The sequence below is a fragment of the Patella vulgata genome, chromosome 3, assembly GCF_932274485.2.
Source record: "Patella vulgata chromosome 3, xgPatVulg1.2, whole genome shotgun sequence".
NCBI lineage: Eukaryota > Metazoa > Mollusca > Gastropoda > Patellidae > Patella > Patella vulgata.
In genome coordinates, this window is record NC_065881.2 from 87,034,479 (window position 1) to 87,060,242 (window position 25,764).

General features: G+C 36.7%; 1 protein-coding gene across 4 annotated transcripts in view; it reads left to right on the forward strand.

Moving 5' to 3' along the window:
* Positions 1–470: 470 nt before the first annotated feature.
* LOC126814261 (putative ankyrin repeat protein RF_0381) overlaps positions 471–25,764 on the forward strand; it is a 34,020-nt gene continuing 8,726 nt past the window's right edge. Inside the window, exons 1-3 of one of the 4 annotated variants that reach the window (XM_050539303.2) lie at positions 471–550; positions 5,465–5,528; positions 17,957–21,988. In XM_050539303.2, the coding sequence (XP_050395260.1) occupies positions 5,515–5,528; positions 17,957–20,996 (3,054 nt within the window). In that variant the 5' untranslated portion in view covers positions 471–550; positions 5,465–5,514 and the 3' untranslated portion in view covers positions 20,997–21,988. Of the gene's footprint in view, positions 551–5,464; positions 5,529–11,765; positions 11,849–17,257; positions 17,319–17,956; positions 21,989–24,835; positions 25,067–25,764 lie in introns of those variants that run through there. The other 3 variants (XM_050539304.2, XM_050539305.2, XM_050539306.2) reach the window with 3 other exon arrangements.

Here is a 25,764-nt window from a genome sequence, read left to right on the forward strand (position 1 = left end):
TGTAACAAAGGTTTGAAGAAATGGAAGTGACGAAAGCAAAAGGAAAACACAGGAGTTATCCTTCTATATAACTGACTGAAGTAACGAGCGATAAACAGATACACAGGCGAATTTATTGTCACTGATAATTCCTTCGAAGACCAAAAGTTGTTCTATGAGATTGTGAGAGGATATCTGACAATTGCTTCAAAGACCAAAAGTTGACTGTGAGAGGATATCTGACAATTTGATTTAACATTTAATTTCTGTCAGGTTTTAAGACTGAAGGATGTCACACTCTGTAGATTCCTTTGACCAGGTCTAGAAAAATTTAAAATCCCCATAACGCCTTCATTAATTCTGAGCTCTGTGTAGATTAAAATCATCGGAATGTTGTTTTTTGGGTTTTTTTTTTAAAATGACTGGCGTCAATGGGCAACATAGTGGTCTTCTCCCGCGAGCATTACAATGGATTTACCTCCCTTGTATAAACAGAAAGTCGGAAGAAATCGCCATTAAAGCAGGCCAAGTTAGATTCACCAAACAACTACAAGATTGTTCAAGTAAATAGGTGAGTTCTTATAATCAAAAGCTGTAGATACGTGAAACAATATAGGTATATCGATATACTGCGAAGCGTTTCGGACACGGTTTAGAACTTACACATTCGAATCGATTACTAACACAGATTGATTAGTCAAATCATATTGATATGATATCAATACACAAAACCTGTTGTCAGTTTTATGTGAGCTTCATAGAGAAGTGGTATCAGCTGTTATACAAAGAGAATTCATGCCCTGTTTCATACAGACGTCGATGGCAGCTGTAGACAATATAATTAATTAATAGAACAATTGCTAAATCGATTTCATTTCATACATTGAAACGCCTGACGTGTGACACGTACACTATCTATTTATGGAAAAGGGAAAACCGGTTTTTCAGCTATCGTCATCAAGTCCTTTATGCCGAGATCAACTCAGCCGTCACTTTCTCACCCTTCACTAAGAATACTCACCCTTCACTAGATGCGAATCAAGCTGGCCGTCACTTACAAATTCGCTGGATGACCATGACTTCAGTGAAATCACGTGCTCGGTATGGGCTAATCCAAACCTTCGATAAATAAAATGAATTGAAAGTAGTCTATTTCTAGTAACCCAATTCTTTGCTCAAAATAAAAAATGCTTTTATCTCTTCTAAAGTATGTAATCATGAATGTGCCAGAAAAAAACAAGTAGATTCAAAGAGCCACATAAACCTTCTTTCCTGTGATGTATGACACAATAACTGGAATTTCGTATTAAGACACGTATTTTGACATTAAACACTCGCCCCACCCCACCACTATCTTTAAGTCAGCCAGTGAAGGCTACCAAACTTGTATCAATTTTAATTTAAAAAGTATATATGCATTCCCCCGAAAATATAATAAATACATTTCAAGAGAGGATTAACTTTACATTTCAGTATAGATCTACGGAATTTTGGATTAAGCCCGGCATTTTTATTTCAAATACACCCCCCCCCCCCTTTTCACTTTTCAAGGCAAGTAAATATAGATGTGCCAGAAAATTATTTATATATTTGAAAAGAGCAGTGAACGTGCTTTCTACTGATATGTAGCATGATATCTGGAATTTCGTATTAACATCCGTAATTAGACATTGAATACCTCCCCCCCCCCCCTCGAAATTACTTATAGAGTTCAATATTATCCAACTTTGATAGTTTGTCAAGGTAAGTAAATATTATTGTGCCAGAAAATAATTCATATATTTGAAAAGAGAAAAGAATGTGCATTTCAGTGATATGTAACATGATTTCTGGAATTTCGTATTAAGACCCGTATTATTACTTTTTGAATATCCCCCACCCTCCATTATCATAGTAATAGAGTTTAGTACCAACCAACTTCCATCGTTTTTTAAGGTAAGTAAATATGAATGTACCAGAAAATTATTCATATTTGAAGAGAAAAATAAAACAGCTTTTCAGTGATATGTAACATCATGGCTGGAATTTCGTACTAAGAAACGTATTTTGGCATTGAATACCCCCCCCCCCTTTTTCATAATCGTAGTAATAGAGTTAAGTGCCACCCAACTTTGATCGTTTATTAAGGTAAGTAAATATAAATGTGCCATAAAATTATTTACATATTTGAAGAGAGCCATCTACTAGCTTTTCAGGCATATGTAACATCATGGCTGGAATTTCGTACTAAGAACCGTACTTTGACATTGAACACCCCCCCCCCCCCTTCATAATCATAGTAATAGAGTTTAGTACCAATCAAATTTGGTCGTTTTTTAAGGTGAGTAAATACGATTGTGCCAGAAAATTATTTACGTATTTGAAAAGGGCAATGACCAAGCTTTTCAGTGATATGTACAATTTTATATGAAATTTCGTACTAAGACCCGTATTGTGGCATTGAATACCCCAACCCCCCTTCATAATCATAGTAATAGAGTTTAGTGCCAACCAACTTTCATCGTTTTTACGGTAAGTAAATATGAATGTGTCAGAAAATTATTTATACATTTGAAGAGAGCAATAAATAATTGGCTGGCACATTTATATTTACTTACCTTGATAGATGATCAAAGTCGAGTGGAATAAAACTCTATTGAATGATGGGGGTAGGAGTATTCAAATTAAAAATACGGGTCTTAATACGAAATTCCTGATATTATGTTACATATCCCCGAAAAGCACATTCATTTCTCTTTTCAAATATATAAATTATTTTCTGGCACATTTATATTTACTTGCCTTGAGTGGTGATCAAAGACAAACGGTACAAAGATCTATTAAATGAAGGAGGGGGGGGGGGGTATTTAAAGCAAAAATACGGGTCTTAATATGAAATTCCTGATATCATGCTACATATCAGTAGAAAACACTGCTCTTTTCAAATATATAAATAATTTTCTAGCACATTTATATTTACTTGCCTTGTGAGGTGATCAAATACGAACGGTACAAAAATCTATTAAATGATGGGTGGGGGGTATTTAAAGAAAAAATAAGGGTCTTAATACGAAATTCCTGATATCATGTTACATATCACCGAAAAGCACATTCATTTCTTTTTTCAAATATAAGAATAATTTTCTGGCACATTTATATTTACTTACCTTGATAGATGATCAAAGACGAATGATGGGTGAGGGGGGGGGGGGGTATTTAAAGTAAAAATACGGGTCTTAAACATACATTATGCAAGAACAAAATCTGATTATTGCAAGTCTTAATTTAGGCGTCAGATGTTATAGAAATTATAAATTAGATCTTTATTTAAACAACAAGCCCAAAATCAACTCTGTAGACCCACGGATGGCTCGGCTACAGCTCGGATTTAAATAGGATTTCACTCATTGATAAATTGAAATATGGCGCACATTGATGAGAATACGTCAGTTAGATCGAGTCTAAATGATAGAGTGTACTTAGCGAGGCCGCTGTAGAGCGTTTCCGCATGACATTGAAAACTTTACTTGATAATCGAGATATGTAGGTGGAGTTAACGCCTGTCAATCAAACGATCGACCAAGGTGATGGCACATTTCACTACCATTTCTAGGCAAATATTACAACGATGATAACTATGTTCAGAATAAAGTAATTTGACTGAAATTTTCAATATATTCTTCTCTCATCATTTACTTTTGAACTGTTATAGCAAGAATGACCAACTCTCTATAAAAATCTCCCATAATGTATCTTTAATAAGAAATTTTAGATATCTTGTTACATATCACTGAAAAGCACATTCATTGCTCTGTTCAAATATAAGAATAATTTTCTGGCACATTTATATTTACTTACATTGACAAACTATCAACTCTATTAAGTGGGGGGGGGGGGGTATTCAATGTCTAATTACGGGTGTTAATACGAAATTTCAGATATCATGCTACATATAAATAGAAAGTACGGTCACTGCTCTTTACAAATATATAAATAATTTTCTGGCACATACATATTTACTTGCCTTGAGAGGTGATCAAACACGAACGGTACAAAAATCTATTAAATGATGGGGGGGGGGGCTTTATTTAAAGTAAAAATACTGGTCTTAATACGAAATTCCAAATACATATCAGTAGAAAGCACTGCTCTTTCTAAATATATAAATAATTTTCTGGCACATTTATATTTACTTACCTTGAGAGGTGACCAAAGACGAACGGTACAGACATCTATTAAATGGTGGGGGGGGGGGTATTTAAAGTAAAAATACGGGTCTTAATACGAAATTCCTGATATCATGTTACATATAACCAAAAAGCACATTCATTTCTCTTTTCAAATACATGTATATAAATAATGTCAGTAGAAAGCACGTTCACTGCTCTTTTCAAATATATAAATAATGTCAGTAGAAAGCACGTTCACTGCTCTTTTCAAATATATAAATAAGACGGATTAATATAAGCATCATAGCTTGTTTCCGAATCCATATAGTTTATTATTATGTATTGTTAATATGTCATTATATGTTAAATAAATACTGTTTAAACCAGCCGCATAAAAAAAGGTAAAACAACACTTTTTATGAGAAAAGAGTCACGGTCGAAAGCCGTGTGCTTGGGTTAGTCATTCACAATGTTATATCACAATTAATGATATCTAAATTATTACAGCCCCGCTCTCTCTTATAGGTGCCGAGTGGCGTAGGCTAATTACTAATTTTCCACTCACGCGCATTCCAAACAATAACAACTTATCCTTGAAAAATGCAAATGACCAACATGTTTACTAAACTAGAGCTCTGTTAATGTATCAAAATAACCAGCTTGCTTTCCGTATTTATTGTTCCAGTCCTTATATTTCTCCCATAAACAGTTTAATTTGCGTTTTAAACAAACTGATACGATAGCTAATATTTTGACAATGGAGAATAATTAATCAAGGCTATAATATTATTTTGCATATGTGTTCTTTAGCACAAATCCCGCCATCCATATTACTACACACCATACCCAACCCAGCCGTAGATACCTTTAGTATAGTGTTAGCGAAACGTGCGGAAGTAGGTTATGTATGTACATAAAATACAGATGTGACGTCATCATTTGATGTTGGCGTATCATGATTTTAAATAATGGTACGGGTAATGTGTCAAGCGCACTTTATGTATACTAGTTAAAATTCTGAACCCATTGCAAAGAACGTGTTAGTGTTTGTATTTGAAGTTGTTTAATGGCCTCGAGCTTAAGACATTGTGTGATATATTAAAATGTGCCAAGCGTACATTATGTATACTAGCTAATATTCTGGACCCATTGCAAAGAACGTGTTAGTGTCTGTATTTTATGTTGTTTAATGGTCTCGAGCTTAAGACATTGGGTAATATATTGAGACAAGAACTCATTACTACGTCACTCGTGTTGTTTCAATATTTTACTTAATGTCTCGCCCTCGACCATTAAACCACACATAAATAGCAGTCTTTTTTATTTGTGTATTTTAGTGATGTTGAGATAATAACGGCTACCTGATATAGACCGACATCTTAACACGATGGAGGAAGAGAGGTTCGTATATTAAATAGACCGGGCTTTACTATGGGGGGGGGGGGTGGGGGTGGATGGCCGAATGGTTAGCGTGTGCACGTTGTATCATAAGGTCTGTCATTGAGTCATCTGGCGTAGTTTGGAATCCCCGGTTTTACGTGACCAGGAGTGGAGACGCCTGTCCAGCTTCGTGGGTTTTCTCCGGGTCCTCTGGTTTCCTCCCACTAATATTGATATTTTACTTGTTGTTGATGGTATTAATGTAAATATTCAAGACAATAGAGGTAGAACTAGTTTAATGATGGCTGCTATGAAAAACGACAGAGTTCTGACAAGAAAACTACTTCAGACTGGTGCCATAGTTAACACGTTAGACTATTCAGGAAGATCAGCTCTACAATATCTTGATATTTATCAAAGTGTGTTTGATTTGACTTGTTTTAAATTACTTCTATCTAATGGTAATACTGGTCTTCTCAATTTACCTTGTATTGATGGTAACACGATTATCCAAACAGCCCTTTGTTTCCCACGCTTCTGGGAACCATGTCAAGCCATTTGTTTTATTAGGTATTTAGTTGCCGAAAACTGTTGTGTTCAGACGCTCGTTGCGTCTTCAACTGAATGTAGTTATAATCAAATAGATCTTACTGAACTGAGTAGTACAGATAGAGATAAACTGAGAAAACTTTTATATCTTAGTGGCGCCCACGGGGAGGAAATTGTGACAACATTAAATTTTGATGAGGAAGATAAACGATGTGAAGACAACGAAACAATTCGCCCACGCGGTAGGGAAGAATTCCTTAGTTTTTGTAGTAATATATCTCTCAAGTCTCTGTGTAGAAGAATCATCAGACAGAATCTTGGATCGGGAATAAAGGATAAGCTTAAAGATCTAGATTTGCCTTATGAATTAAATGATTTTCTTCTACTAAAAGATGTTCTTCATTCACAAGATTACAACGTAGACTGTATTGATGATGGCTGTAATGATTTTGATGATGATGATGATTATGATGGTTATGATATAGATAAAGATAGAGACGATGATTATAGTCAATATAACCACCAGTATGTCACTCTTAAAACGGATCATGAACTAAGGCAAGATTTCCTAAATACATTTTTATTTCCGAATGGCGAGAGTGATGATGATGATGAAAGTGATATTTATTATGGATGGTGATGATCTTGCTGATGATGTTGCTGCTGATGATAATGGTGATAATGATGATGATGATTAACACTTATACTCCATTTTATTGGTGATCAAAAATGAGAAAGTTTCGATTTGGTTTATATACACACATATTTATATTCATGATTTATATCCTATATCGTTGCTAATATTTCTGGTAACATACGAATTGCTTTCAGGGACAAAAACATGTTGATTAATGTAAAGTTTGGCCTACCGAAGAATTTGCGAATAATTATATGATAAGGTTTTAAAAAGGACAAAATGTTCATTGAAATATTTTATTGTGTTTGATAACTATATTATATTGAATTATATATTCCAAGAGAGCTGATTTGTTTGCCACAACCCGGGCAATTAGTTTTTATACGCCCACATTGAAATGTGGTCGTATATTGTCGTCGCCCCGTCCTTCCGTCCGGTGTCCACAATTGATTGTGGACGCTGTAGAGGCTAAAGTTAATTTCCGATTGACTTTAAATTTATGCACAGTGTTTAAGGTCATGAGTCGAAGAAGCCTATTGATTTTCAGCGATTTCCAAGAATTACAGCCAGAGTTATGGCCCTTGATCACTTCAAATAATCTTGTGGGCACTATAGAGGACAAATTTAATATCCGATTGCCTTTAAATTTATACACAGTGTTTAAGATCATGAGACGAAGAAGCCTATTGATTTTCAGCGATTTCCGATAATTACTGGCAGAGTTATGGCCCTTGATCACTTTGAAAAATCTTGTGGATGCTCTAGAGACTAAAGTTAATATCTGATTGACTTCTGATTGATACACAAAGTTTAAGGTCTTGAGACGAACAAGGTCTTGATTTTCAATGAATTTTGATAACTTGAACCGCTAAATCCATGATATTAAATGTTTCGTATACTAAATGTTAGCATGGGGCTGAACTTTATAAAAACCAAACAAATTCTAATGGTTTTCTGATAATTACTTAATGAGTTGTTACTCTTAATCAGATTTTAATGTATAATAAAAGTTTCATTACCGAAAAAAGTAAAAATATGTGACAACTCTTGTTGACTGCCCGGACGATTTAGCTGCTGTGGGCGTATGTTTCGTTGCCTAGCAACCTATCTTTCCAATTAATGTTTATGTTGATGTTAACTGTGATCATGTGTGTAATAGTATTCAGTGTAATCTGGGAGAATATATTACTGTTAAACTGCTATCATGCCTTCAAATGTCTACGGCCATGTGTGTAATAGTATTCAGTGTAATCTGGGTATATATAATACTGTTAAACTGCTACCATGCCTTTAAATGTCTACCGCCATGAGTGTAATAGTATTCAGTGTAATCTGGGTATATATAATACTGTTAAACTGCTATCATGCCTTCAAATGTCTACCGCCATGTGTGTAATAGTATTCAGTGTAATCTGGGTATATATAATACTGTTAAACTGCTACCATGCCTGCAAATGTCTACGGCCATGTGTGTAATAGTATTCAGTGTAATCTGGGTATATATAATACTGTTAAACTGCTACCATGCCTTCAAATGTCTACGGCCATGTGTGTAATAGTATTCAGTGTAATCTGGGTATATATAATACTGTTAAACTGCTGCTACCATGCCTTCAAATGTCTACGGCCATGTGTGTAATAGTATTCAGTGTAATCTGGGTATATATAATACTGTTAAACTGCTACCATGCCTTCAAATGTCTACGGCCATGTGTGTAATGATAAGGAGGGTCATGTAGGTCATGTATCAATGTTAAACTTCTGACATTCCTATCAATGTATCTGTCTACGGTCATGTGTGCAATGGTAGGGGATGTAATCTGATGTGGGAAAATATATTACTGTTAAACGAATACCCTTCCTTCCGACTTAGATGACTACGGCACCTGCTTGTAATTGTAGTGCATGTAATGTAAACACATTTACTATGACCAAGTGGACAATGATAATGTTATGGGGGGTGGGCGTGTAAAGCGAGTACATCACTGTTAAACTGGTACTGTTCCTTTCAATTTAACTATTTAGGGTCATGCGTCTAATGGAAGTGTCCGGCGTGGTTCTCCCTTGTCAGTGATGCAGGACGGAGGGGCTGACAAGGAAAGCTGTCTAGTCGTTCGGATGGGACGAAAAACCGAGGTCCCGTGTACACATTGGCGTGCACGTAAAAGATCCCTTGGCAGTTGGAATTCGATATAAGAGTAGGCCGTAGTGCCGCTGTCCGGGCAAAATTTCCCTCATAGCACACTGTATGGCGTATGCCCGTATTCATTAGCCTAGGTTAGGAGCAGAACAGTAGGACGTTAAACTCCATTTCATTTCATTTCATTTCTAATGGAAGTGAGGGTAATATATACACAGGAGGAAGTTGCCTTTCTATCCCGACAAAACCATAAGGCAGCTGGCTTGATAAATCCAGATATTCGTACCCAAATCTTTCCGGTTCTTTGGTCCTGTGTCCCGATCGCTTGACTATATAACATGGTTTTGGACCTGCGTTTCAGAGACTTTGCACGATTGGCTAGATGCTAAAAGTATGTGGTCATAGGTTGCGTTTCAGAGACTTTGCACGATTGGCTAGATGCTAAAAGTATGTGGTCATAGGTCACCAGCCTAGTTGTTTAAAGAGGACGACTCCGTTATAACTAAAGTAGAACTCAATAATAAAATTTCATTCCCCAGTGTGATTGACCCTTCGTAACTTGACAAATACAGCGTTTACAAAAGTATTTATATTTGTGAATTAACTGTTAGACCAATTTAAAGATAGGCGTCTAATTCGTAACGTCGTCTAGTGTCCCTTTATACGTAAACAATGTTTACTTCACCTCCTCAAACTATAAGAAGTATCAGGTTTAACAGCCACAAAACACACTATGTGGGTTTATCAGTATCGTGGCTGTTTAGCAGTGGAGTGGATGTTCTACAATGTGATGGACGTTTAGCAGTCGGCTGGGTGTTTTGCAGCGGAGTCCGTGTTAATAGTCTGGAGACTCAGTGCACGTGGGGGGCATCAAAAGGGCACAAAAGCAGACTCAACTTTTCTATAGTAAAATGTTGCGTAGAATACGTTGCCGAGCGGTAATTAGTCCGTCGTTGGAGTTTTTTCGGGTCAAAGGTCAATTGAGGTCATGTACATTGAAATTGAATGGACAGCCATTCTTGTATCATGAAAACATGCTGAAAATGATCAAAATGAATTCACTCTTTCAATAAAAATGTCAGGTTGCTACATTCACTTTTGTTCTTTGTGACCCCGGAGGTCAAAAGGTCAGGTTTTCAGTTTCAGCACTAGGAAGATTTAACGCAATACACGTCAGCGTAAAATATAAAAACTAAAGAGAAACCTGTTCTAATTAATAATAGGAACATTGACAATTTATTTTTAGGGGGTCCTAGCACCGTACGCTTACATTGGAATGTCGAAAAGGGTCTTTCACAACAGCACCAAAAGACTTTGTAACACGTTTTAAAAATACGTATAAACTGTCGAATCGTCATCTCTCCGATTAAAAATTCACAACGATTGCGTAAACATAATCAAACTAGTTATCCTAAAAAAACCTATTGAATAGTTTCATGGTTTCATGACCACATTCTATCGAGCTTACGCGACTTGATTTGATGAAAGGTTTTATGATCTAAAGTCATCGAGCCCCCTGTTAAGTGGTTAAGGTGCTGGCCGAGAAAGTTCACCGGAATTTCCCATCGTGTATCCCCCTTTGCAGTGGTGCTGGACGGGGCTGTCTAGTCGTTCGGATGGGACGAAAACTCGAGGTCCAGTGAACACATTGGCGTCCACGTTAAAGATCTCTTGGTAGTTGGAATTCGATATAAGAGTAAGCTGTAGCGCCGCTGCCGGAGCAATATTTCCCTCATAGCACACTGTCTAACGTAGCCCAGTTGGACCAGAACAGTAGGACGTTAAAGCCCATTTTATTTTTTTTATTTTGGTTAAAGCCTTAAAGGGAAAAAAACACTCTTGCTGGCTTGAAAGCTTCAGACAATAAATAATATCTCTATCTAAGTACTAGATGGTTAAGTGTCCTACCTGTTGTGTAAATTATCCATTACATCCTATTTTGCTTGTCCAGAGGATTTGTAAATATTTATAAATCGAAGTTTCATTTGAAAAGGTTTACGTTAGACGTTTCAAACCATTATGTTGAATTTTTCAAATTTTTAAATAAGGTGTGTTAAGATGAAATTTGTATCATCAATTAATTGAAATATTCTAAAATAGTACAATTTGTGGACCAGAATAAAGATTGGGACTTATTATTCAGTTACAACAAGAGTGGTATTGAGCCTTTAATCAAAGAGGCCTAGCTTTTTTACGATTTATAAAAATACGGGTATTGAAGATATACCATATTATTTTTATATTTTGTTATGATACTTCGTTAAAAGTACTCTTATGCATTAAGGATTCTTCACAATTTTATTTAGGTGCAATGTGTTTGGTCTGAATAACTGAAATGTACACATCAGCATTATTATCCATACATGTCCCATTCTTGCAATCAAATTGTCCCTGGTTCAATCCAAGTGATGGCCGAGAAAGTACTTTGGGATATTCGGCTCCGGTTGTGCAAGATGGACCGCCTGATAATGAATGGTATCTAGTTATTTATATTAGAACTTGATAACAGTCAGGGGCTTGCCAATAAATTTGAGCAAAGGGCGGGCAGTTCGGAAAAATCATCAAGTGAGAGATTAGAAGGTCTGAGACAATATATCTAGATGAATAGAGTGAGCTAAAGTCAAAATGTCGACAATGCTTCCCACGAGTGTTTGTTCGCCGTTATATCGATGAATGTAGAAGAACAAATTAATTATGTTTTCTGTGAGCAGAAGGTGTGGATGGGATGCACACTCTATAGATTCCTTCGACAAAGTTTATAAAAATCTAAAATGCCCCAACGCCTTCATTGTTTTGATTAGCTGTCTGTGACATTCTGGTCTCTTTGTAGATTAAAATCATAAAAACGTTTTTCTTAAAAACTATTAGGTCCATGAATAACAGAATTAGTAGTCTTAGCCCATGAGAATTAAAATAGATTTATCTCCCTTGCATAAACTAAGAGAAGGAAGAAATCGCCATTAACATCAGGGACTAAATTTCATCAGGAAACTACTAGTTCGGTCAAGTAAATAGGTGAGTTCTTATGATAAAAGGCTATAAATACACCAAACACAACACAGCTATATCGATATATTGCGATGTGTTTCGGACATGCCCTAAAACTTACACTTTCAAATCATATCAATAGGAACGAACACAAATTGGCGACCTATTCGACCGATCAAGCTGGCAACCTATTCGTTGGCAACATATTCAGAACAAAAACCACAATCGCCCAAACTCATCTATTTTTATCAACCAATAAAATCCAACGTTACATGAATAAAATAAAAGTAGAATATATTATCCGTTCCTTGAGGTGTAATTTCGGATTATCTTACAAAAATCTTAGCATCTAACTACATATACTCGTAATGTAATAAATAACCTTTCCAAATATTATTTATAAAAGTTGGCGCAATTATATTAAAGGGGTGCACTCTCATCCTAAACGTCGCCAATTTTTCAATATTTTAATGTGAAAGAACGTTAATATTCCGAGTCAAAATGCGGACCATCGTACAAAATTCTGCTGATCCAACTAAATATATTCTGAAAGGTAAATTGAATAAGCTTTCCAAATATCATTAGTACAAGTTGGCACGACAATCATATTAAAGGGGTGCGCTCTCATCATAAACATGGCCAATTTTTCAATATTCTAAATGTAAAGAAAGATCGGTATTTTTTTGAAGTTCAAATTCGGATCATCGTACAAAACTCTGAGCATCCAACTAAATATATTCTGAAAGGTGATTAAATAAGCTTTCCAAATATAATTAGTAAAAGCTGTCATAATTATTCTTAATGTAAAGATAGACCGGTATTTTTCATCGTACATCCAGCTATCTATATTCTGAAAGTGAATTGATTACACAATCCCTATAAGACATATAAGGGTTAGATTTCACATATTGAAAACACTTATATTGATATACTATTTCTGAATTTATTAACACAACGATATCTGTATGTGTATCGAAACGTAGCATGTTAATAATTTCGGAAGTAGTATATCCATATAAGTGTTTTTAATTGATTGATTACGTTTTCCAAATATTATTAGTAAAAGTTTGCACAATCATCACCGACGATATGGTCTTGACTAAATTTATAAGTGAGAATATAATTCAATGTCTCTCTCCATTAAAGTCAATGGGGAAATTAACGGTGGTCTGACTCCACGAGGTATATTATCTCCTTACTAGTTTCCAGTCTGTGAATATCGTAGTTGGGGAAATTAACGGTGGTCTGCCTCCACGTGGTATATTATCGCCATACTAGTTTCCAGTCTGTGAATATCGTAGTTGGGGAAATTAACGGTGGTCTGCCTCCACGTGGTATATTATCGCCATACTAGTTTCCAGTCTGTGAATATCGTAGTTGGGGAAATTAACGGTGGTCTGCCTCCACGTGGTATATTATCGCCATACTAGTTTCCAGTCTGTGAATATCGTAGTTGGAGAAATTAACGGTGGTCTGCCTCCACGTGGTATATTATCGCCTTACTAGTTTCCAGTCTGTGAATATCGTAGTTGGGGAAATTAACGGTGGTCTGCCTCCACGTGGTATATTATCGCCTTACTAGTTTCCAGTCTGTGAATATCGTAGTTTAACTTTTCAGTTTTATCTATAATATATTTTTATTACTTTATGTATGTCTGTTTGTTTGTTGTGTATGTTTGTTATAACTTGATTAATGTAACCGAATGCGACCCCGAAATTATTATCCATTTTTTGGGGGATGTTTCAACTAGATAGAATTGCAAACGTCAATGCAGAAATAAACGGCGGTCTGCATCCAATTAGGTATATTATCTCCCTTGCTAGTTTCCAGTCTGATAATATCGCAGTTTTACTTTTCAATTTTATTGATAATAATTATCTATAAATTTATGCATGTCTGTTTGTTCTGTATATTGTTATAATTACGTGATTAATTTAACTGAATGCGTCTACGCATTTTATTATTTTTATTTTTTTTTTACATGAGATGGTGTTGGCCGTAGATAGGCCTGTATATATACTTTTTATTCATAATGTACTTCACATTTTTAGACTGGAACATGGTATGATGTACTAAAACTAAAGAGACCCCACATGTCCACGCAAATTTGACTATTTTTTTTTTTACTTGAATTGGTGTTGGGCCTAGATAGGCCTAGGCCTAGATAGTTTTTAATCATAATAGACTTCACATTTTCCTTTTCACAAATAAAGAATATTTGATTAGGCCTATATAAGTATAAGACTGGAATAGGATATGATGTATTAAAATTGCAGGCAAATTTGAGAATTTTTCACAAGCTATTTTTTTTATTTCTTTAATTGATAAGGCCTTGTCGAGCTAGTTTGATAAAACTGTGAAAATCGTAGAAATTATTATAAAAAATGTATGCAAGTTTTCTGGATGGGCTAAGCACTGTCTCTATGGACTTCTTGTATCTTGGGGGGTCAAGAAGAAATTATTAATAAAGCCAACCGTGCACCGACCGTCCACTTTCTCACTATCGATCATTTTTTTAAATATATTTTTCGGGTTTCATAGCAGCGAAATAAAGACGAAGTTAATATTGTATCATGATAATCCCCTGAGTAAATAAGTCTATCGTAAGACGGCCCGAGGCTGAAGCGACTTGAGAAAATAAAATAATAAAATAGTCTGTAGATCTGGGCCTAGATCTGATCTCATCTAGGTCAGTTGCCTGAGTTGGTTGGTGAGCAGACGACAGTGAAAAAATTCATAGAAACTACGCTTAAATTGGTCTAATTTCAATCAAATATGATTGTCACGTACTTATGAAATGATACGTTCGCATTTGGTGGTTTGTTGCTGCAGTTGAATGCAGCACAACACGGCATTTTATATTACTAGTGGAACGACGTAGGCTAACTCTGTTGAACAATGGCGTCATGTAGGGTAGCGGAAGATGGCGGATATTTTACTTCCTGTGGCGTCACGGTTGTCCGTACTGACGTCATTGGGTAGAGCAGTTTATATTTTTGTATGTCTATGCTTATAGTCGCTCGGATTGGACGAATAACCGGGGGTCCGTGTACACATCGGAATACACATAAAGAAAACCCTTGACAGTTCGAATTCAAAATACGAACCAGGGCACAATTTTCCTCAAAGCACACTGCATGGCTATAATAGTCCAACCGGACCATTACCCCAACAATTAGCCTAACCGGACCATTAGAGAAGTGTCCGTCCAATTTTCATGACATACGAACTTAACCATGATTATCGTCTAACAGTGATGCATGTGAATGGTTTGAAGAAAGAAATGCGTCCTCTAGAGGATGCACAAATAGCAGGATTTTTCGTACAATCAGGGGCTATAATTCAGACAGTTACGGTCATCAAAATCGGATAAAAACTGTGACCTCTAGAGGTTCCACAACATGCCATCTCTTAATTCAACCTTCCATAATGTGCTTTTGCATAGCACTTGTAGTTGGGTTTTGGGTGAAAGCAGAACAGATTAACGAAGTAACCAGCTAAATGTTTAAAGGATATGGGAGGGGGAGGGTCCAAAAGACCCCTTGTTTCCAATAATATAATACTTTTAGTTTCTTGCCAAATGGTGAATGTTGCAAATGCCTCACTTCCGTTCTATTTGCAGCATTATACCTGACGTTAAGTAGCTGACAATGTATAGAAATATCGCTAGACATTTATGACCCAGTTCTCCACAATGGTTAAGGATATGGTCGTGGGGGAGAGGTTGTATCCACACACGAGTTAAATATACTATTCAAAAAAAGTAGGGGATATTTGATTTTGGGGGCATAATACTAAAATATGCAAATGACTATGAAAAAAGTCACTATAGAACCTAACAGAAGAAACATTTCCAGTTACATGTGACGCCCAAACGCACCAATAGCTACCGCATGGAATGCAGGTGATGCTTGGGATCATCATGGGGGTCCAACCCAAGATTTGCACGACTCTGACTTTGAATGTTAAAGTCATTGTGGCATTGAATTCCAGGATGGAAACATCAGTTTAATTGTTTTAGTGACCAGAAAACAAATTTTGATATGCGTCGGCTTACTCAAAATGAAAGGTTACGTGCCCTTGGCATGCTACAGATCGGCACAATACAGGCGGTTGTGGCGCGGACGATGAATGTTTCTCAGTCTGTCATAAGCAGGCTATGGTCCAGATACCGTGATACACAATCTGTACAGGACAGACCACGCTCAGGTCGACCAAGGGCGACAACTCAAGCCCAGGATCAATTTATCCGTACCTTGGCCTTGAGAAATCGTGTCATCACAGCAAATCAGATCAGCGCTCGTCTTCAAACAGACGCTGGTGTGAGAGTGAGTGGCCAGACGATTCGGAATCGACTGCATAGGTGTCACCTTCGCGCCCGACGTCCTCGCCTGATCCCTTGTTTGAGAGATCATCACATTCAGGCAAGACGTCGTTGGTGTAGGGATCGTCAACACTGGGATAATCGACGCTGGAGCAATGTGATGTTTTCAGATGAGTCAAGGTTCACAGTTGATTTTTTGGACAGACGTAGGAGGGTGTGGCGTCGTCGAAACGAGCGCTTCCAAGACGTTAACGTCATGAGACATGATCGATTTGGGGGTGGTTCTGTTATGGTGTGGGGAGGCATCACTGTTGCTGGAAGAACGGCTTTACATGTTGTTGCAGGGCGTGTTACAGGCCAGTACTACCGGGACAACATCTTGGCAGTCCATGTTGTGCCGTTCGCACGACGTCATGGCCGCCGTTTCATCTTCCAGGATGACAACGTAAGATGTCACAGGGCCAGGATCGTTACAGGTTACCTCCAACAACAGAACATCACCACATTACCTTGGCCAGCACTGAGTCCCGACCTCTCCCCCATCGAGCATGTCTGGGACATGCTTGGACAGAGGTTACGTCAACGTCAACAACGTCCTGCCAATGTCCAAGAACTTGCTGCTGCGTTGCAACAGGAATGGGACAATCTGGACCAAAATGACCTTAGACGTCTCATTAGGAGTATCGTCTCATTAGGAGTATGCCACGTCGGATCAATGCTTGTTTGGCAAACAGAGGAGGATTTACCCGTTACTGACTTGGTTGTGATGCTGTGGTAACTTTGCTGTTTGACCCCGGGTATCATTTTACCCTTATAATGGTCAGTATGTGCCTTACTTAGTCTAACGATCATTTGGAATAAATCGATGAATGTGAACTTCATTTCATTTTGTCATTTGTTTCTTCGTCAGTTTCATTAGGTGACTTTAATAACACTTAAAAATCAAATATCCCCTACTTTTTTTGAATAGTATATGTTACATTGTAGAGTCTGTCCACCACTCACACTCCAGCCGTGGATACCCCGAAGATGGTATGTGAAACCTGGTGGCGCTGACGATAATGCTATGTATGTACTTTACTAATAATCTGTATTTATTTGTGTATTTTAGTGATGTTGAGATAATAATGTATACCTGATATAGTCCAACAGTTAAACAAGATGGACACTAGGTTTGTATATTATTTAGCCTACTATAGGATCTATCTTTTGTATACGGCAGAGATCGGTGTTAACTCGTCTAAGGTATACTTAGCTTGTTGTAGATACGGTGGACAATACAATTCACTAGGATAAGGCGTAGTTAGCATATTGTACATACCATGAACATCAGGGTTAACTCGGGTAAGGTATAGTTGACCAATTGTACATACGATGAATATAAGGGTTAATTGGAATAAGGTATAGTTGACCGATTGTACATACGGTGAACGTCATGGTTAACTGGGGTAAGGTATATCTAGCCTATTGTACATGCGATGAACCTACATGCGAGGTATTGCTAACATATTGTAGAAGCCGTGAACATCGGGGTAAACTGGCGTAAGGTAAAGTTAGCCAATTGTAGACACGGTAAACATCAGGATTAACTGGGGAAGGTATAGCGTTTAAAAAACCAAACCTAAGCGATGTGAATAATTCATGTATATTTAGAAAATTGCAAATTTCAAAAGTTAGAATTGGTATATGATAAAGATGCATTTGATCAATCCTTGAATCATCCCTGCTTAAAGAGATTGATATGACAGAATCCGTTGCAAATGTATTTATGTCATTTTTATACAAAAACAACATGTTTAATATATTTTAGGCTACTGTTGTCAAACCTAGAACGAGCAGGAAGTAAAGGAGAAGTAGTAGACACATTATCATTACAAGATAAGAAGAAAGCTTTGATGATATCTGCTAAAAATGGGTTGTATGGAGTTGTGATATATCTGTTAGAACATCATACTGATTTACATTATATTATTGATAGCCATCAGAACAACCTGCTGTACATACTTTTATATTTTTATACATATAACAGATATGACAACACAGTTAGACATGATTCGCTTTTTCAGTGTGTAGTTAAATTAGTTAATGCTGGTGTAGACGTCAACCAGTTGAATGAAGCTCAAAATACACCTTTAGTTATAGCTGCTAGAAAAGGATTTTATGAAGTTTTCTTATATATGTTAGGACATGGTGGTGATATACATTATGTTGATAGTCGTCGAAACAACCTAATACACATACTTTTAGATATGCATTACCAACTTGTCAATGAAGATAGACCTGATTTGTTATTACAATGTGTATTTAAATTAGTTGAAGCTGGTGTTGATGTAAACCAGTCGAATGAAAATAAAGATACACCTATAGTTATAGCTGCTAGAAAGGGATGTTATGAAGTTTTCATATATATGTTAGAACATGATGGTGGTATACATTATGTTGATAGCCGTCCGAAAAACCTAATTCATATACTTTTACATAATTATGAACAATATGACAATGCAGATAGACGTGATTTGTTATTACAATGTGTAGTTAAAGTAGTTGACGCTGGTGCGGACGTCAACCTGTTAAATGAAGCAGAAGAGGCACCCATAGTTGTAGCCGCTAGAAAAGGGTTGCCTGACGTTGTGGTGTATCTGTTAGAACATGATGCTGATATACATTATGTTGATGGCTACAAAAACAACCTGATGCACATACTTTTAAATGGGTATAGAAGATATAACAAACATGACAATACATGTAGACCTGATCTGTTATTACAGTGTGTAAATAAATTAATTGATGCTGGTGTTCACGTGAACCAGATGAATGCAGGTAAAGACACGCCCATACTTATAGCTGCTAGATTTAGATTGTGTGATGTTGTGATGTATCTGTTAAAACACGGAGTAGATGTACATAATGTTGATAGTAGTAATTTCAGCATTCTTCACTGGGTTTTAGGTCATATGTATTCCTATGTTAAATTTGAAGAGAAATATATACAGTCTATTAATACTTTAATAAACACTGGATTAGACATAAACCAACCTGACGATTACGGTAATACTCCGTTGTTCTATGTAGGTATACACATCGCTGAGAATAAAGCGCGCGGAATAAAATTGAAATTGTATACAGAAGAGGATACCCATGTTCGATTGCAATGTAAATTGATTAACATGTTATTAGAAGCTGGTTGTAATTTTAACCATCAAAACAAACTGAGACGAACGGCTTTAATGCACCATATTAAACATCAAGCTGATATCCGTATATTAAAATTGTTAATTCCACATTCTGATCTAAGTTTGACGGATAATTATGGTTATTCGGCAATTAATTACTGTGTTCAATATTACATGATCAATTCTACAGCCGTCTTTAGACTTTTAGTAGATTCAGGTTCAGAACCGATATCACGAAAAAACGGCGTTGAGTTTTTCCTTGATATTTTGATTTGTAAGAATTTGGGTTTGTTCAGTTATTACATTAGGCTAAAGTTGATGGTTTATGGTGTTACAGCTGATGGAGAAAATATGCTTCATCTTTTAGCTTGTGTTAACTATGATTATTCTCTAAACAAGTTTAACTGGTTGTTAAATAAAGAGTTAGACATCAACCATCGCTGTTCTGAAACCAACACACCTACTATGATAGCTGCCTTTTTATTGAACAGTAAATATTTAGAATTGTTGACACGCCACCCTAGACTAGAGATCAATACACAAAATAACCAGGGTCACACAGCTCTTCATCTGTGTATCATTGGATTTACGATGTTTAAAGATGGATTGAACAAGAGACGGGTAAATGATGTTGTTAAGCACTATTGTAGACAAATATATCCAATATACATGACTTGTATTGATATTTTACTTGGAGTTGATGGAATAGATGTAAATATTCCAGATAATGGAGGTAGAACTAGTTTAATGATGGCTGCTATGAAAAACGACAGAGTTCTAACAAGGAAACTACTTCAGACTGGTGCCAGAGTAAACAAATTAGACTATTCGGGAAGATCTGCTCTACAATATCTTAATATTTATCAAAGTGTGTTTGATTTAACTTGTTTTAAAGTACTTCTATCTAATGGCAATTTTGGTCTTCTCAACATACCCTGTATTGATGGTAATACTATTATTCAAACTGCTTTATGTTTCCCCTTTTTCTGGGAACCGTGTCGCGTTGTTGGTTTTATTAGGTATTTAGTTGCTGAAAACTGTTGTCTTCAGAAACTAGTAAATTCTTCAGTTGAAAGTAGCTATAACCAAATTGATGTTACTGAGTTAAGCCTTATAGATAGGGATAAACTGAGAAAACTGTTATATTATAGTGGCGCCCAAGGCGAGGAAATTATGACAACATTAAATTTTGATGAGGAAGATAAACGACGTGAAGTAGGCGACACAATTCACTCACATGGCAGGGAAGAATTCGTTAATTTCTGTAGTAATATATCTCTCAAGGCCCTGTGTAGAAGATTCATCAGACAGAATCTTGGATTGGGAATACAGGAGAAGATTAGTGATCTAGATTTACCTTATAAAATAAATGATTTTCTTCTACTAAAAGATGTTCTTCATCCACAAGATTCCAACGTCGACCATATTGATAATGGTTGTAATGATTTTGATAATGATGATTATGATGGTTATGATATAGATAAAGATAGAGATGATGATTATAGTCAATATAACTACCAGTATGTTACTCTTAAAACGGATCATGAACTAAGACAAGATTTTCTGAAAAACGAACGATATCCATATGGTGGAAATATTTTTGATGATATTGGTGGTGCTTTTGCTGCCCCCCGTGATGCTGCTTCTATTGTTAATGATATAAATAATAAAGAGTAGGATGAGGAGGGGGTATGATGATGATGAAGACGATGATGATGAAGATGATGATGATGAATATGATGCTAATAATGATTATTATGATGATGCTATTAACACTAAACCATGTCAGATCTAAGGTAACCCTGGTGTTCACAGTACAATTAATTTTACTGCTGTTCAAATTCTACTGTTTTGTCTTAGATAATGAACTTCACGCTAATAGTAACAAGAATTGTAAGGATTTGTTCAAATAATTATCTAATTGTTACATCGTATATTCCGTTTCAAATCTCAAAGAAAATTATAAATTTTTATACGCACATATTTTATCTGTACATATGTATGTTAATTGTTATATCTTATACTTGGGGTCACGGTCGCTAAGTGGGTAAGACGTTGGCTCGCTAGCCTGGAGGTCGGATTTTCCGGCGTGGTCCCCCCTTGTCAGTGATGCAGGACGGAGGGCTCGTGTACACATTGGCGTGTACGTAAAAGATCCCTTGCCAATTGGAATTCGATATAAGAGTAGGCCGTATAGTGACGCTGTCCGGGCAAAATTTCCCTCATAGCACACTGTATGGCGTTTGCCCGTCTTCATTAGCCCAGTTCGGAGCAGAACAGTAGGACGTTAAACCCCATTTCATTTCATTTCTATATTTTTATACCCCGTTTTATACCTTAAAGAAAAATAAAAATTTTCGGTTTTATTTTTATACGTACATGTTTTATCTGTACGTGTTAATTGTTATATCTTATTCTCCATTTCATACCTGAAACAAAATTATAAAATTTTTGATTTAATTTATATACGCATATGTATACATATATGCATATCTGTACATTTGTATGTAGAGTATGTCCTATGTCGTTTTCTCATAATTCTGGGAACATGCTTGAACGCAAATTGCTTTCAAAGACAAAATCATTTTTATTTACGAAATGTGTGACCTGTGTTATTGAATTATTGAAGGACATTATGAACAATTATATAATACAATATTGAATATTTATTGAAAGCTTTTATTGTATTTGTTCACAGTTTTATATTTAATTATATACAGCTGCTTTGTTCGCGACTCGGGCAATTTCCCATTCTGAAGTCCCGCTACTCCTCCTTTCAATTAATCTGTCCATGGTCCCTTTTACTATGGTTAGATGTATAATGATAGAGAGGGTATATAACCGTTCCTTCCAATTTAGCTGTCGAAGATGAAGTGTGGAATGGTAGTGAGGGTCATGTAGGAAGTTTATAATGGTAAGGAGGGGGCCATGTAGGGTGGTTAGGAGTGCAATGGTAGGGAGAGGGTCATGTAGGATGGTCAAGTGTGTCAAGTGTGTAATGGTAGGGGAGAAACAAGTAGGGTGATCAAATGAGTAATGGTAGGCGAGAGGACATGTAGGGTGATCAAGTGTCTAATGGTACGGGAGGGGACATGTAGGGTGATCAAGTGTGTAATGGTAGTGGATGAACAAGTAGGATGGTCAAGTGTGTAATGGTAGTTGGGGGGGGGGGGCATGTAGGGTGGTCAAGGTTGAAATGCAAACAGAGGAAGAACTTGTTTTTCTATCTCACCCAAACCACAGTTGATTAAAGGGAACGATTCGGTTAACTAGCAAAGGTAGAACTCATCACCCAGATTTTCCCTGTATGACCTTTAGTAACATGACAAATTCAAACTTTATAAATTCATCTATATTAGTGTAGTGAACACGAGTTAACTTGTGGTCTAGTTCGAATATAGACTTGTTCAAATCTGTCCCTTTTCTAAGCAGGGACCATCACTTTGAATACTTTTATAAATCCCTGAATTATGTACCTCCCTTCCGGAGGTCACACGAAAGTACAATATAGTGAATGGCCATCATCCACGAGGACAATATAATGGGTATGAGACCAAGATTTCCCAGGACATTGTTTACGTATATTTTGATTATGGGGTGGTGTTTAGGTGTTTGAGCGGGAGAGGACCCGATGAATAAAATTTGGTGGACATGTGACAATGTTGATGATGGGTTTTGCTTTGCGGGTGTGGGTGGGTGACTAGACGTTGTCTTTTGCCAGGGTCTCCGTCCTGCACCACTTAGAAATGGAATCCGCGCCATATTAGAGATCATCGTGAGATAAATCACAAATAAACAAAAAAAACAAACAGGTTAGTAAGTGCATTTTTTAAATACGGTAAACGGATAAAGATCTATTGACGGAGCACGGGGGGCCTGACAAGGGCAGTGTTCGGGCGTCGGGAGTAACATATTATTTAATTTTTTTTTCAAATATTCGCTTGAACGTAGGGGTCTTTACCTGTAGTGTTGCAAGAGAGAATACTCATGAGGTTAGACTTGTCACGTACAAGCGGAAACCTTCGAGGTTGGGCAGGCGACACCACTCCTTGTCACATACCAATGAGAGATCGAAATCAGCCACTTGATTCAATGACCCAGCCTTATGATCTTAACCATGTGAAAAGCATCAAAAGAGATTGTTTTAAAGGTTTATACGTGTACTGTATCACCGAGTTAAATATATAAACACGGGATACTCTAGATGTCATAATTTTTGTCCGATTTTGATTAAACTTAACATATATGTTTATATTCCAAAGATCTCAGTTCCTTTCAATATTCGCGCATATCAGATCGTACCTTCCTGGATTATAACCTCATATTGTATAAAAAAAATCACGTGTTTTTTAGCTTATCTATCCATCTCTTGCAAAATGTGGGCGTATCTTGCATGGCAACCGTTGTGTGTTTTATGTGTGGTGAGCAGTGATTTCTTTCGCGTGAACGTGAAGGGGTGCAAATGGTTAAGGGTATGAAGTTGGTGCGCACACTAGTCCAATTGATTAACTGTGTTACGTGTATTGACCAAAATGAAATGAAATGAAATGGGGTTTAACGTCCTACTGTTTTGCTCCGAACTTGGCTAATGAAGACGGGCATACGCCATACAGTGTGCTATGAGAGAAATTTTGCCCGGACAGCGGCACTACGCCCTACTCTTATATCGAATTCCAACTGTCAAGGGATCTTTTACGTGCACGCCAATGTGTACACGGGACCTCGGTGTTTCGTCCCATCCGAACGACTAGACAGCTGTCCTTGTAAGCCCCTCGGTCCTGCATCACTGACAAGGGAAAACCTGTATTGACCAAGGCTAAATGCGCCATGAACACGTTTTGTGGATATAGCGCTTTATAAAGCGACATATTATTATTATTATTAGATTCTGCAGTAAGCTATAATATTGATAAAAAGACATTCGTACATTAATCTGCAGTATTCTGCAGCATTTGCTAAAATGGTTTAAGCATGCATCTAAATTCTACATAATGCTCTTCTTATATGTGTTTCTCCGCCCGATCTACAGAATAAGATAGAATTCCATAGAAAATTGTAGGATTTTACAACTGACTTGGGGATTACATAGTAACTCACGCCTTTTCTATAGGAAGGCAGACCACTTTTAAGTTTCACCCTCTCGGTAGTTTCGTCTATTTATGGCAATTCCCTCTCCCTTTTCTCCCCTTTTGTATGCTCAGTATTATTGATTTTTTGGTCTAGAATGGACGAAGAGAGTTTAAATTAACATTTTTTGCAAGGTTTTGGTAAATAATCATGTTTACTGCGCTTAGAAATACTCATGTGTAATGAAGCGCTATATAAATCGAACAATAATAATAATAATAATTAGAGGCGGGGGGATAGGAGAATTAACAGTTGGTTAAGGTGATACGTACGGCGAATAGTCACATGGGTTAGTATGCTACTTCAAGGTTGTGCATCTCAAAATTTTGGTCGTCAACCTCATACAAAATATGGTGCAAAGACATGAAAATTGGTTTCTCTGTCTGTAGTGAACAGCATTCAGTCCACCGAAAATTTTGGGAAAAGTTGGAGCCGGGCAAGGAGACCAGAATTAACATTGAAGTCAACGGGAGGAAATTAATGGTGGTCTGCATCCGTAAAACTGTTCATTAAAAAAAGGATTTATCTCCCTTGCATAAATTGAAAGCAGGAAGAAATCGGCATTGAAAGGGGGAAAGAAATATTTCATCAGACAACTACAAGTTCGTTCAAGTAAATAGGTGAGTTGTTTATAATAAAAGGCAGTAGAGAAGTCAAACAGATTATATAGGTATATCGATATTGCGGGGCATTTCGGACATGCCCTAGAACTTACACATTCGAATCGATTAGTCAAATCATAATGATATCAATACAAAACACATAACAGTAATAACACGTTGTCGGCTTCGTCAGTTCAATAGAGAGAAGTGGTATCGAATGTTATACAAAAAGAAAGTATGCCTTGTCTCATACATAAGTTGATGACAACTGGGGCAAATATACCCTGAATAATTAGTAGAACAATTTCTAAATCGGTGTTATTCAGTCGAATGAAACGTCTGAAGTGTGACAAACTATCTATTGTAAGGGGAATACCCGTTTTAAACCACCCTTATTGAAGTCCGGTATTCATTTTAATGTCCATTGCATGTAATCAAGGTTAAATTTACATATTAGGGCCAGCCGCTGAATTCTTCAAGATCACGAGATGTAAACAGGTGACCTTAGTATTTAGATCTGACCCCGTAATCTTGTAATCACGACTTGTAGGCTAAAATATCTCAGCCCCCGGATGCGAAATGAAGTTAGCAAACATATTCCTAGCGCGAATATATATATCGAGAAATATCAGACCCATAAAGCTGCACTACTTTGTTCCACGGTAAACGAAGAAAAGGTATGCCGACGCAAACTGGTTTAATAACATTTTAAAGTT